The sequence below is a fragment of the Panthera pardus genome, unplaced genomic scaffold (genome assembly GCF_024362965.1).
Source record: "Panthera pardus isolate Hobbes unplaced genomic scaffold, ASM2436296v1 HiC_scaffold_7, whole genome shotgun sequence".
In the NCBI taxonomy this organism is placed as follows: domain Eukaryota; kingdom Metazoa; phylum Chordata; class Mammalia; order Carnivora; family Felidae; genus Panthera; species Panthera pardus.
Genome location: NW_026527002.1, coordinates 37,814,429 through 37,828,510, shown reverse-complemented (window position 1 = coordinate 37,828,510; position 14,082 = coordinate 37,814,429). Strand labels below are relative to the sequence as shown.

At 37.1% G+C, this 14,082-nt stretch overlaps 1 protein-coding gene across 5 annotated transcripts in view; it reads left to right on the top strand.

Moving 5' to 3' along the window:
- Window positions 1-13,627, top strand: part of PIP4P2 (phosphatidylinositol-4,5-bisphosphate 4-phosphatase 2) — an 85,372-nt gene extending 71,745 nt beyond the window's left edge. For all 5 annotated transcript variants that reach the window (XM_019453431.2, XM_019453428.2, XM_019453429.2 and 2 more), the window contains 2 exons: window positions 11,137-11,227; window positions 12,055-13,627. In XM_019453431.2, the coding sequence (XP_019308976.1) occupies window positions 11,137-11,227; window positions 12,055-12,198 (235 nt within the window). In that variant the 3' untranslated portion in view covers window positions 12,199-13,627. The remainder of the gene's footprint in view (window positions 1-11,136; window positions 11,228-12,054) is intronic.
- Window positions 13,628-14,082: the final 455 nt, after the last annotated feature.

The following is a 14,082-nucleotide window of genomic DNA, read 5'->3' as shown; positions in this document are numbered from 1 at the left end:
TACTAAATCATCACCAGGAAACCCTCACAGAACATGTGCAGGAAAGCTTCCCCCAGGGGCCTCCAGAGACCAAGGAGCATTTTTTCATGTCACTGTTTCTTACTCATGCAGTGAGTGGGGCTGTTGTAGCCGAAGGTGAGGTTGCTCTTTCAGGTGGGTGGCTTGTGGCCACTGCGGGACAGGAGCTGTAGTCCTAGCACTCTGAGAGTCCTACTCGTACCCTATCATTATAACCGTCCTCAGGCTGGGAGAGACGGCGGTTTAATCCACGGTGATTATCACTGAATGTCATTTCTCTGTCTCAGTGATGTACTCCTTTGTGGATCACCTCCTGATGTTTCAAATAGTGGTGGACTCTTAATCTCTTTCATTTTGCTGTTTAGTGCTTTCTTTTATAATTCTCCGTGAATTCAGTAAACAGTCCTGCACCAGGTACTGCGTGCTTGAAATAAAAGATGTAACCTTGCCTTCGGGGAACTTATTCTTGTGGGTGTAGGGAAGAGAATAGGCAACTAGAATAAAGTTGTTTAAGTGCTTTGGAAGAGATACACCCTGCCTTTTCTGTTCTCAGGAGCCCTCACCCCAGATTGGAGGGAAAGGGAACTTAAGACTTCCAGGAGGGGGGTATATGAAGTAAGTCATTCAAGATGAGTGGGAATGATGTGAAAGAGACTGCAGGATGCTTCCTTGTAGAAGGAGCTACCTGTGCAGAGGCACAGTGGAGTCAAAGTGTAGATGTGGTATTAAGGAAATGGAATAAATAGGATTGAATGTGAAGGTATAAGAGAGAGATTGCGCTGAAGGATGGCTTTATATCTGAGGGGCTATAGAACCACTCACTAAGATAGGGAATCTAGCATCTAGAAGAACTAGGTCTGGAAGAAAGATGCTACATTCATTTTGAACATACTAGATACAAAGACAGTCTAGGTTTGCCAGATTGGCTGAGTCTTCATCCCTTGAACTTCAGAGCCATCCACTTTTCAAACTACTGATCCTGGATCAATATGGCCATGACTTCTCCCTTCCTTTACCAAGATAACTGGCAGCTGAAAGAATTCTGTGTTGGTTATCTTTTTACAAAAGTATAGCTTTACACTTCAACAAAACCCTGGCTTAATGCTCCGGTTGGAAGTGTCCCTCATTAACTCCCTCTTCCGTTCTCCAAAATAATGATCTCCAGATATTTACTGTTCCTCTTAGGCTCCCATCCCTCACGCTACTACTCTCGCAGCCTCAGCAGATGAGTCGCCTTCTGCCTCCGATATGACTGAACCTATCTGTGAACTCCCTCGTCTTTGCACTGCCTGCCTGTACGCTGCCCTTCGTTTCCTCTTCACACAGGGAGGGGGTCTCTTCCTCTCCATGCTTTTCCCTTCCCTTAATCACGGCACCCATTCGCTCTGGAGTGAAGTGCAGTTAGCCATCATCCCCACTAGGCCACTGAATTTGTTCTGATAAAATTCACATCGCCGTTGCAAATTCTAATAGGTCTGTTCAGTCCCCATCCTGTTTGTTTTCTCTGTAGTGAGTATTTGGTTCTTGTTGATCATCTTCTTTTTTTCCTTACAATTTGTTCTTTGCGTGAAGTCCAGGTACCACTTTTTCCTGGTTTCCTCCCATTTCTGAAAACATTGCTTTGCTCTCTCCTTTGTTGACTTCACTTTCTCTTCCAAGTTGTTAAACATTGCTCTTCTCGCGGGTTGCAACTTGACTACACTGTATCCTGGTTTTCTCATAGTTTCTTCTGCCATTTGTATACCATGAAATCGCAACCAAAATGCCACTGAATCACCCCAGATCTCTCTTTGGAGCTTCGGTTATAGATATACAATCTGTATTCGCTATTTTCCCTGTAGTTATTTCAACCTGGGTGTCCACAGGCATCTCAAATGGTCATATCCAACTTCCTTACCCCACTCTACTAAGTTTCCTTGTATGTTGGTGAGTATATTATACTAATGGATGTTATCCCGTCTGCCCAGCTGACCACGCCAGAAATCCGAATGTATCTTTACTCTCCATATCCAAATGGAAGCAACTCTGTTCCCTGTCAATTCTGTCTCTTGACATTTCAATTCTGTTCTCTTATTCTCACTATTCTTGCTTGAGTTCATGCATTTAAGGTCCCTCTCCAGGACTGTGATCATAGCTTTGTAATTTATCTCTTGGCCTTCAGTCTCACTGTTCTCTATCCATCTATTAGAGAATGACCCCAGATACAAATGTGATTTTAAACTCTTTGTCTTCACATGTTTTCGTAGCTCCGAAATTCACGGTCATGGCATACAGTTGTGCAAGTTGTATACTTCACAACGAGGTGCTGTTTTCATTGTTGTCCTAGGTTTGTCTATATATGTGGCATATAAACTATCCTGAGGAAGGATATATTCTACTTATCGACATAAATGCACCGTATGGATTATTATAGGGTAGGCCCATTGCCTAAAATCCAAAATCAAACTCCAATTTTCTTAGCAAGGTTTAGGTATTTGCCTCCAGGTTTAGGTATTTGCCTGACTTCCCTAGTGTTATCTTTATTATGCACCTTTACACACAACCCACTATGGGCCAACTTCAACAAATTCTTCTACTTCTATAAATATACAATAGAGTTTCTTGCTTCTGTCCCTAATCCTCATCCTGCTAGGCCTGGGATGACCTGGCTAGTCCCTTTCTCATTATTATAAATCTGGAAAATCCCTACCTAACTTTACATATTAGCTCATACAGCCCTTGCTTCCACTGCTCTCCTCTCCTACTCTCCTACAGAAACCTTCTCCAGAAGAAAGGTTTTTCTGCTGCTTGTTTTTTGAACAAAATTGTTACTTTGTTCATACCTGAACAATGCCACTGTTACCTGCTAAAATGACTTACTTACTTTCTCATCTATCCACATCTTATCCTGTCCTTAAGCCTCACCTAATAAAACCTTCCCTGGTGACTTCCTCTGAAAATTGTGCTGTAAATAACATTGCTTGGCATCGCCTTCATTTTCTACATGTTCTTTATACTGCTCGTGGCCCATAAGGGGAATATTGTGAAGGGGAAGGTTAATAATTTGAAGAGTGAATAGTTACATGTTTGGGAAGTATTGCATGACCTTTTCCTTTTGGGAGATTCAGTGTCCATATTTTACATATTAGAGTCTCTTGACTTTCACATTCAGTAAAATGAAAGACTAGTTAATAATTATACCAAACATCCTTTTAAAGGCATAGCTCAGTTCCTATGAAAGTTAAGAAAATACCTAGGGACCAGCAATAAAGAGGAAATGGCAATCAGGATTGTCATTTTGAATATCCTGAGAGTATTTGCCAATAGTAGGGGTCCACAGCCTTGGGTTTCCATGTTCAGATGAAGAACAAGAGAAAGGCCTTGGCCTTGCAGAAAGTGGAGAATTGGAATACCATCTTTTGTCCCCAGAGAAAGTCCTTCATGCTCCATGAAAAGAGTAGTCAGGAAAAAAATCCACCAGGAAAGGAATATTACAAAGTAGAGGTTTTAGAAGAACAATGACTTTGAGCCTTATATTTTACTCTTTTATATGGTCTAGGAAAACCCAGTCCCAGAAATCAACTTAAAGTGGTTTAGGGTTTGCCTCATTCTAGGGAGCCTAAGAAAGACAAGTGAAAATTCTCTGTGGATGAAGCCACCCCTAAACCATTCTTATGGCTTTCTTACATTAAGATTACCAAAATAAAATTTTCAACAAAATTTACCAACCACGTGAGGAAACAAGGTCCTATAAGCAGAATCAGCATCAATAACAAACAGTATAATTAGACTCCCAAGGACTTCACATATAATTGTTAGTTATAGAATGTGTTATAACCATGTGTAAAATGTTTAAGAAAATAGAAATTAGAAAACAGATAGTCTATAAAAAAATGAACAAGCACACACTTGAACCTGTACACAAATTTGCATAGCAACTTTATTCTTTATAGACCCCAATTGGGAACAACCCAGTTGTCCTTCCATGGGTGAATGGTTATACAAACTGTGGTACTTCCCTACCTTGAAATACTACTTAACAATGAAAGGAATGAGCTATTGACACATGCAACAGCTTGCATGAATCTTGAGGAATTTATGTTGAGTGAAAAAAAAAAAAAAAGTCCCACCAGGTTGCCTACAGTATGATTCCATTTATGTAACATTTGAAATGGTGAAATTTTAGAAATGGAGAACAGATTAGTGAGTACAGACAATAGGCAGGTGGGAGGGATGTGGGTATGGTTATGAAAGGATCTTTGTAGTGTTGGAACTGTTCCGTATGTTGACTGTGGTAATGGATACTTAAACCCACACATGTGATAAGATTGTGTAGAATTAAACACACACATACACAAATGAGTATAGGTAAAGAAGGAAATCTGAGTATCAGTGGATTGTATCAGTGTCAATATCCTCGTCATAAATACTGTACTGTAGTTTGCCAGATGTTACCACTGGATACATAGCACCAAAAATGCATGCGATCTCTCTATATTATTTCTTACAACTGCTTATGAATCTACAGTTGTCTTAAAATAAAACATTTACCTAACAAAAGCAACAACCAGGTAGATTTAAAAGAAACAATAAAACATACAGAAATTGAAAGTTACAGAAATTCAAATGCAGTAGACAGGTTAAGCCGAAGATTAAGCTGAAAACCAACGTTGTAGATTAGAAGATAGAGATAAGGAAATTACCCAGAATCCATCAGGGACACAGAAGTGACAGTAATATTAGGAGAAATATATATGAGAACATTCAAAATATATCTGAAGACAAAAACAGACAATGAGATGGGTGGGGCATTTTGAAGAGCTAATCCCTGAAGATTTTCAGATCTATGAAAGGTACAAGCCCTTGGATTTGAAGAGAACAATGAAATCCATGCAAAAGGAGCAAATGCATTATAGTGAAATTGCAGAAAACCTATGATACATAGAAAATATTAAAATCAAAGAAAGAAAAGAGAGATTTTTTTTGAGGTTTTATTTTTTTTAAGTAATCTTCACACCCAATGTGGGGCTTGAACTCACACACCTAAGATCGAAAGTCTCATGCTCCACCAGCTGAGCCAGTTGCCCAAGACAGATTTTTACTATAAAAAGGATGACAGTTTTGCCCACAAATATCTCAACAGCAACAATGGAAGCCAAAAAATAAATTTAAAAATACTTCATTAAGAGAAATTAACTATCAAACTGGTATTATAGAACTATCTAAACCATAATAGAATAATGGAGGCAAAATAAAAGTGTTTTCAAATGCAGAACCAATGAACCAACAAACAACAACAAAAAATCCAGAACGTTTACTATCTTGATATCCTCACTGAAGAAACTGCTAAAAAGTAATTTAGGGAAAATGGAAAAATATCCCAGAAGATGGTTCTACAAGGCAAGAAGAAAAGGTAAACGGAGACATTGTAAACAGCCATCAAGAATGTTGAATAAAATAGCAAAAATAACAGTAATGGTAATATTAATGCTGATTAATTTATAGAAATAAAAATACAACAGAACTAAAATATTCTTTTTTGAGAGACAGGGTGTGAACAGGGGAGGGGCAGAGAGAAAGGGAGACACAGAGTCTAAAGCAGGCTCTAGGCTCTGAGCTGTCAGCACAGAGCCCGATGCAGGGCTCAAACTCATGAACCTTGAGATCGTGACCTGAGCCAAAGCCAGACACTTAACTGACTGAGCCACCCAGGTGCCCCATAACAGAACTGAAATATTGGAGAACAAGAACATGTAAGCTGGGAGCAAATATTTGAAGTTAAAACTTCCTAAGATTCTTGTATTTATTGGGAAGGTAGATTTACTAAATGATTTTAGTTTTTAAATGTTAGGTATGTTAAAATTTTATATGCAACTACTAAGTTAGTAGAAATAAATTGTAAACCTAAGCCTTTCTAAATGTAGGTGGAAAATAAACTAAAAGAATCCAAGTTAATCCACAAGAAATCCAGAAAAGAGGGTAGAAAAGCATAGAAAATACAGAAACCATAGAAAACAAAAGAGCAGAAATAATCCATCTATATCTATATCTATATCTATATCTATATCTATATCTATATCTATATCTATCTATCTATCTATCTATCTAGATATATATATCAGTTGTCAGAATATGTGTAATTAGACTAAACTTCTCAGTAAGACTTGCCAGAAATTATCAGACTAGACTGAAGTCCATCTGTGCAATCTGAAAAAGAAATACACGAAATACAGGAGCATAGGATGGAAGTTAAAGGAGGGAAAAAGATCAAATCATGAAACCCTCAGCAAAGGAAAGATATACCAGGCAAACACTAACCAACATTAAAATAGTAATATTAATATTAGTTAAAAGAGCGGACTGCTGTTCTCTTCCTTTTATCAGAGGAACTGACCACCCAGCTAACCATATTTTCTAGCCTCTCTTGAAGAAGGTTGTAGCCATGTATATAAGTTAAGGCCAATGGAATACGGACACAAGTGATGAGTGCAGCTTCCTTATACTCTCCTGAAAGGCAAAACTACTTGTCTTAATTTTCTCTCCACTCTTCCATGTGACTGAAAAAGTCACCTACAGCAGGAGCCTTGTCACCCGTTGTGTCTGGCAATGACAGTTAATCATGGAACCATGCTGTCTACCAACCCTAAGCTGTATTTACCTTTGAATTCTTTTCTGCAAGAGAAATAAACTTTTTTAAGCTACTGTATTCTGGATGTCTCTATGATAGGATTCTAGCAGGTACTTAAGTATCTCATATGCTTTAGGGTAAAAAGAATTATTATTATGGTCACTTCATCAAAAACATAAATTTTGAATTTGTATGCACCACATAACTTCAAAATAAGTAAAATAAAAATGGATAATTATAAGGACTGTACTCCTGTAGACATAAATATGAAAAGGTAAACTCTAATACTTTTAGAAGACTTTAAAAATATTTTTATGACAAGTAGGAAAGAATTTCCTACACAAGGCAACAAAAAGTACAAACCTGAAAGGAAAATATTGATAATTTTTACTATATTAGAATTACTTTATGGGGCGTGTGGTGGCTCAGTCGGTTAAGCGTCGGACTTCGACTGAGGTCATGATCTCACAGTTCGTGAGTTCGAGCCCCACATCGGCTGTGTGCTGACAGCTCAGAGCCTGGAGCCTGTTTTGGATTTTGTGGCTCCCTCTCTCTCTCTGCCCCTCCCCCACTCGCGCTCTGTGTGTGTGTCTCTCTCTCAAAAATAAATACACATTAAAAAAATTTAAAAAAAAAGAATTACCTTACATTACATTGATTTCATGAATAAAACTCATTATCCAAAGATGTTATTAAAAATGAATTTTAGAAACCACAGGCCAGAATCCTCACCAACTGTACCAAGTTGGAACTGCCACTGCTATCATGGATTTCACCTCATTGCTGTTTGCAAGATCCCTGGTGGATGTAGTTTAAAATTTTTTAATAGCCAAGACTTCACTCAGTTATTGGCACAGTCTGTGAAGCATGGCTTTGAGACAGTATATGAGGTTACTGAAGTATGTATGCGCATAAGCTTTGTAAAGCGTCCGGGAGCAGGACACTGGCACCAGCGTGTGACTAGCACCCCCTGCTGGACTGAGATCCACTTGCACGCTCTCCTCCAGTGGCTGTATCAAGTCCTTATTCAGATGGGTTCACCTCACAGTCCTGTAACATCTGAGTCTTAAATGGCCTCAGGCTCCTGCCTCTTGAAAACTGTTGAGCCCCTCCTGTACCCGAAGGATGGATGAGTCAGACATGATCGAGAACCCACAAAGGAACTTTGATGATACTTGACCTCTGTGGCCAATTGTTGGATTTGGAGATGAAAGCAAAACAAAACAAAACAAAAAAACCTTGGTAACATACTGTCAGTACCAAGAACCTGTTTAGTTTACGTTGTAATTCTACAATCAACTAAAATGTGTACTTTTAGCAGAACTTTGCGTATAGTTAAAGGAGAGATGGCCAAGCCAGGGACAGATTACCTATATGAGAAACGGTCCTAACAGATTCTTTTGTGTTTGGCACTTTAAGGTCATCGTTTGGCAGAAGTTTAGCATTAACAATCTTTCTGAAGTGTGTTTTAATCAGGTTTAGAACCCATGTGAGTCTTCTTTTCATGGGTTTTCATAATATTTCTAAATTATTTGTTTAATAATTTTTTTAAGTTTACTTTTATTTATTTTGAGAGAGAAAGAGAGAGCGAGAGAGTGTGCGTAGGGGAGTTACAGAGAGAGGGGGGGAGAGAGAATCCCAAGCAGGCTCCATGCCGTCAGAGAAGAGCCCTGCATGCGGGCTCCATTCCATGAACCGTGAGATCATGACCTGAGCTGAGGTCATGAGTCAGATGCTTAACCGACTGAGCCACCCAGGCCCCCTGGGTTTTGTTTGTTTTTTAAGTAAAGGTTAATCTTGCTGATTAAAAAAAAAATAGGCTAAAAGAAGATATAGACAGTGTATATAGCTGCCTGGAAGAGTATGCAGATTATGTAAATATCATCTGTGAATCAGTAAGCTGAAGACAGCCCAAAACAAAGAGATGATAATATGAACAAGCACTTAATAGAAAAAGAAAACCAGTAGTCAGCTAATGTTTGAAAAGATGTTCTCTCTTGCTAGAAATCAGGGATATATATGTTAAAACCGCAGTGAAATACCATTCACACCCATGAAATTGTCAAGCATGGAAACAATACCAAGTTGAAGTGTTGATGTGGGAGGAGCATTGGAAGCTCTCATATAAAGAGAGTAGGGATATAAATTTAGCATTTATTCAAGTTGAAGATATGTCTACAATACAACCCAGCAATTCTGTTCCTAGGAATATGTTTGACAAATTCCTGCATATGTATGTAGGAAATATAAAGGAGTGTTCAAAGCAGCATTGTTATAATAGCAAAAAGTTAAGGAAAAAAAACCCTTGACTCTCCATCAATAGGGAGAATGAGTAAACTGGCACTTCTGTGGTAATGAACTAGATCTCTACATATCCACGTATGAGTATGGAAGAGTCTCATGTAGAGCATTCAGCAAACAAAAAAGGGCAAGTCACAAACGTGTACTTTAGCATGTGCACATACAAAGTTTTAACAACATGCAAAACAATACATATTGCATACAGATTCCACCTGTGTAATAAATGTGTTTGAGCTTTTTCAATCTATGCAATAGGTGCTTGTTGGTCATTGCTCTATCCTGGCGATAACATGGCACTTGAGGTGTAGAGTAGCAATAGGTTATTTTTTTTTCCGGGGGAGACTTCCCAGAGGTAGTGACTGTAAATTGGGTGATGAAAAATGAGCATGGGTTTTCCAAGGAGAATTCATGCACTGAAATTAATGTACTACAGCTCACAGAAGAGCTGCTCCAATATTCACTTAGAACCTTTTGATTTATTTAATACAGAATTTTTTTATTATTTAATATATAATTCTAATAAACTGAGTTGGTTTGTAATCCATGGCAGATTACACTGCAAGAGGCCGATACACAGGTAAATGAGAAATGATAGCCAGCTGTGAGGTATAAAGGCAGGGCAAACCACCAAACGCTTGCATAAGAATTAAAACCAAAAGTAGTCTAAGGCTAAATATAACATAAAGGCAATGAATCATATGCCCTGGTAACTCTAGATAGCAACATATAGTATGCTGACGATGACCTCAGGTTATCCAGACGTTTATGTTTCAGTTCAAGAATTCAGGAATATTTGTGATATATATTTGCAGTGATAGTCATAACATTTTTAAAAAATGTTTGGAACTTAAAGGAAACCATTTTTCTGTTCTGCAAAGTTAACCTGTTTGGAATAGCAAATTTCTAAAGCGTGCCTAGCAAGTAATGTATTTCTGTATTTCGTTTTTTCAGCATACATTCCTTGAGCACTTATATATGTGTTAATATATTTATGCTTAGGAAAAATAGAAAGTGCTAATTTGGCTGTGTGATCTCTGCTGTGCTTGTATCATTTTGAACATTACAAAAATCAGAAGTGTAAATAACTAAAAACTTTTGGATTTAAAACTTCAGTTGAGAAGTATGATAATAGTGTATGCTTTTATGAATTTCCCATAGGCTTCTTGGAGTATGTATTAAAAGATTTGAAAAGCTAAATCTCTTTAATCTTGTAATCCTAATTCTAAATATTTATCTTGAGAAAACAAAGAAAACTAAGGAGAATGCTTAAAAAAATTTTTTTTTAAACGTTTATTTATTTTGGAGAGAGAGACAGAGACAAAGCATGAGCAGGGGAGGGGCAGAGAGAGAGGGAGACACAGAATCCGAAGCAGGCTCCAGGCTGAGCTGTCAGCACAGAGCCCGACGTGGGGCTCGAACTCACAAACTGCAAGATCATGACCTGAGCTGAAGTTGGATGCTTAACTGACTGAGCCACCCAGGCACACCAAGGAGAATGCTCTTAAATGATATTTACCTGGCATTATTTACAGTAATGAAACCCTAAATATCCAGTAGCAAAGAATTGGTTAACTTATGTTATATTCATCCATCAGAATTCCAATTTGAGGATACTTAATGACAGAAAAATACTTATGTTAGGTTGGTAAATTGCAAAAAAAATAAAAAATAAAAAATAAAAAAATGGCTGGAGGAAAATATGCCAAAATACTAGGTGACTAAAGTAATGGGATTAGAGGTAATTGCCTTTATCTTTTTTATTCTTTACTCTGTTTTCCAAATTTTCTAAAGTAAATATAGTAACTGTTATAACTGCAAAAAATCAAGTGCAATTTGCAAGATAGCATGTATTTTCCATCTTAGAATACATTTTTTGAAATCTATTTTTATCTTGGAAGATCATTACTGACCATAGTTGTCCTTTTGTGGATACGGTCAATAACCAAGACTTGAACTTTGTTTGAAGCCACAATAATGAAATATAATCAATATAATAGGATAGAATAGAAATTATATAATTAATATAATATAATTTACCATTTATGATTTTATTAACTCATTAAAAATGACATTTTTATGCATGTTCTTGTCTCAAATGGAAGAAATAAATGGAAGCACATATGTCACGAACGCCACAGAAGCAAACTCACAGAGATGAAATGGAGAATCTGCGTGTGAATAATGCTCTCTTTTGCTATCATGAATTTCAGTTCTTCAGTGGGTAGTGCGCTCCCACGAAGACGCTGCTGTGCATATATTACCATTGGAATGATCTGTATTTTCATTGGAGTTGGATTAACTGTGAGTACTACTCTACCTCACTGTTAGAATTCTTTCTTCTCAACTTTATCAGTAGTAAATCGATGAGGCCTGAACCTTCAATGATCCCCAAAGAGCTCCCCAGCATATTAGGCCTGGAAGCTTCTGAAGGCCTGTGGGCAATCTGAAGCCCACTCCGTGGGCCTGTTTTTAATGGAGCTTGCCCATCCTGCGAAATAGTCTTTTGGGGCTCCTCTAAAGGTTGTTGACGTTGGGGACCTTACCACCCGTTTAACAGAAGGCCACTGTTTTTATTTAGTGCAGTGGCCAAAGCAAAGGCAATACTCAATCAGCTACGAAGTTCTGAAAAACCGTTCTCTTTGTTTCTATGAAGCACACATTTATTATCATTTTGGGGATGGCTTATTTTTAGAGGAGACTGAAGCTACATAGTTGGCATGAGGATTATTCTGTCCCAGGAGAAGGAGGAGTTACTGATCTTTTTTGTCTCCATTTACTTCCCATGCTCCTTTGTGTCCCCTCGTCCCATATTATTTAAACACTCCTGTTGTGTCGTATAACACTACGGAGTACAGATTACAGATTTAAATACTTAAAGGAATAACATAATCAAGTGGGCTTTTTTGTTTATTTCATAAAATTTATAGTTAATGTAACTAACAGTATTGTCTTATTAAAATGTACTCTGTCAGTGATAGTCAACAAATTTGACAACTCATAGTTCATAGGGATTTTATGGCCTCCGGGATAGATTTCATAAAAATCGCATGTAAGCCTGTACAAGTTCTCTAAGCAATATTTGCTTAAAGTTTTTGGTCTTTTATTACTGTATTTGCTTTTTATTTTAGGTTGGCACCCAAGACTTTGCAAGGCGATTTCATGCAACCTATGTTTCTTGGGCAATTGCTTATCTCTTAGGTTTGATCTGTCTTATCCGAGCTTGTTACTGGGGAGCCATAAGAGTGAGTTATCCAGAACATAGTTTTGCGTAAGCTCGCTTATGATTCAGTGATGCAGGTGAGAGTATCTAGCAGTTCTTGATAAGCTACTCTGGACATCTTTAAATCATGTATCCTAATGGATCCCATTCTGGTTTATGTATAAAGTTTCAAGACTTTGCGAGTATTTTATGAACAAATGCTCATTGCACTACATTATATGCAAATAGTTTGTTTTGCTGCTAGGGTTTCAAGCTCCGGATAATAAAACTGTGTCTTCATGTTCTTTTACATCTCTTAAAGGTATTTTTGGATTTGTCACCAAACATTACATATAACATCGCCCTTTCATTATTTTTAAATCAGTTCTTCCATTACTTGCTGATCTGTGAGTATTCCCAAGGAGTATTTATAAATGTTTCTACAATAGCTTCACATTTATACTCACGTTTTAATTAAACAGTGTCAAAATTGCTTGCTTTAAAATCTAAGCAATATGCATTTTGCTTGAACTGCTTACTGTAACTTTAACCTAAGATCATAGTGACCTTATTCAGGAAAAACAATTGAGTGTACCTTCAAAGACTTGACATTCTTGTCAGACAAAAACCATTTCTAGATACTGTATGCTTGTTTTTTGTTGTTTGTAGAAAGATACAATATTTTGGTAGTAACTTAAAATACAAGAATGAAAATATTTATTTGTCCACAGTTGGAGATAATGTTGGATAAATGTTTTTTCTCAAAGATCACAGGAGTTTTGTCTTTCATTTTTGTCTGCTTTTTTATTTACTAATTATAAAAGTTCTGGTCTAGATTTATGAAACTTAATGTTAATCATCTGTATGTATTCCTTTATAGATGTTGGAGGAAGTATTTCACATAACATGTTTTATAAAACTAACCATTTAAACAAAGATATATTTACACTGGGTTGCCCTCCTTTTCATTAGATCATAATAAATTTTTCCTCTTTGGGCTAATTATGGACTACTTATATGAGAAGAGAGCCTATGACATTTTACACTAGCTAAAATGTGAAGATTAGAGGTAGTTACTCTTATCATTCTTTTCAAATATAGCTGGTCAGATAGTTACCCAATTTATTCAAGAAAGTAGATCAAAGACAAAAAGCAACATAGTTTTCTAAGAATTCACTAGGATTTAAGGAATCAGCTCTCGCACTGCCTATCTTTGCAGTTTTGAAAAAGAAATTGCTTAATTGAGAAGAAATGTTCTAAAGCCTTTAATGTAGTAGAATTAAGATGATGAGATGATAGGAGTAAATTAATTGGCTATTCAAGAGGTAAGAATAATAAATTAAAGTATTTATGTTCCTGACTAGTATGAAAATGTACTCATCAGAGAATTTGGAGCAAAATACATGTAAACTTAAAAGAGTAAATGATAAATGTCTAAATGCCGTAGCTCAGGATTATATGTACCTTTGAAAATACACTAATAAAGATTATTGTTCAAATACTGCCTCGTTATATTCCATTTAAAAAAAAATAAAATGGTGTGGGGTGCTTGGGTGGGTCAGTTGTCTGTGCTGACAGCATGAAGCTTGCTTGGGATTCTCTCTCTCCCCCTCTCTCTTTGCCCCTCCCCTAGTCACTCATACACTTTCTTTCTCTTTCTTTCTCTCTCTCAAAATAAGTAAGTAAACATTAAAAAAAATTTGAAAAATAAAAATAAGATGGTGTTTCCAAAATAGATTTGAGTTATTACTCTAAAGGCGTTTTCATGTTTAAGAACATATATAATGTCGGGGTGCTTGGTTGGCTCAATAGGTTGAGTGACCTACTCTTGATTTCGGTTCAGGTCATGATCCCAGGGTCATGGGGTTGAGCCCCACATCAGACTCCACATTGAGTGTGGAGCCTGCTTACGATTCTCTCTCTTTCCTCCTCTGCCTCTCTTGCCTGCTCGTGTGCT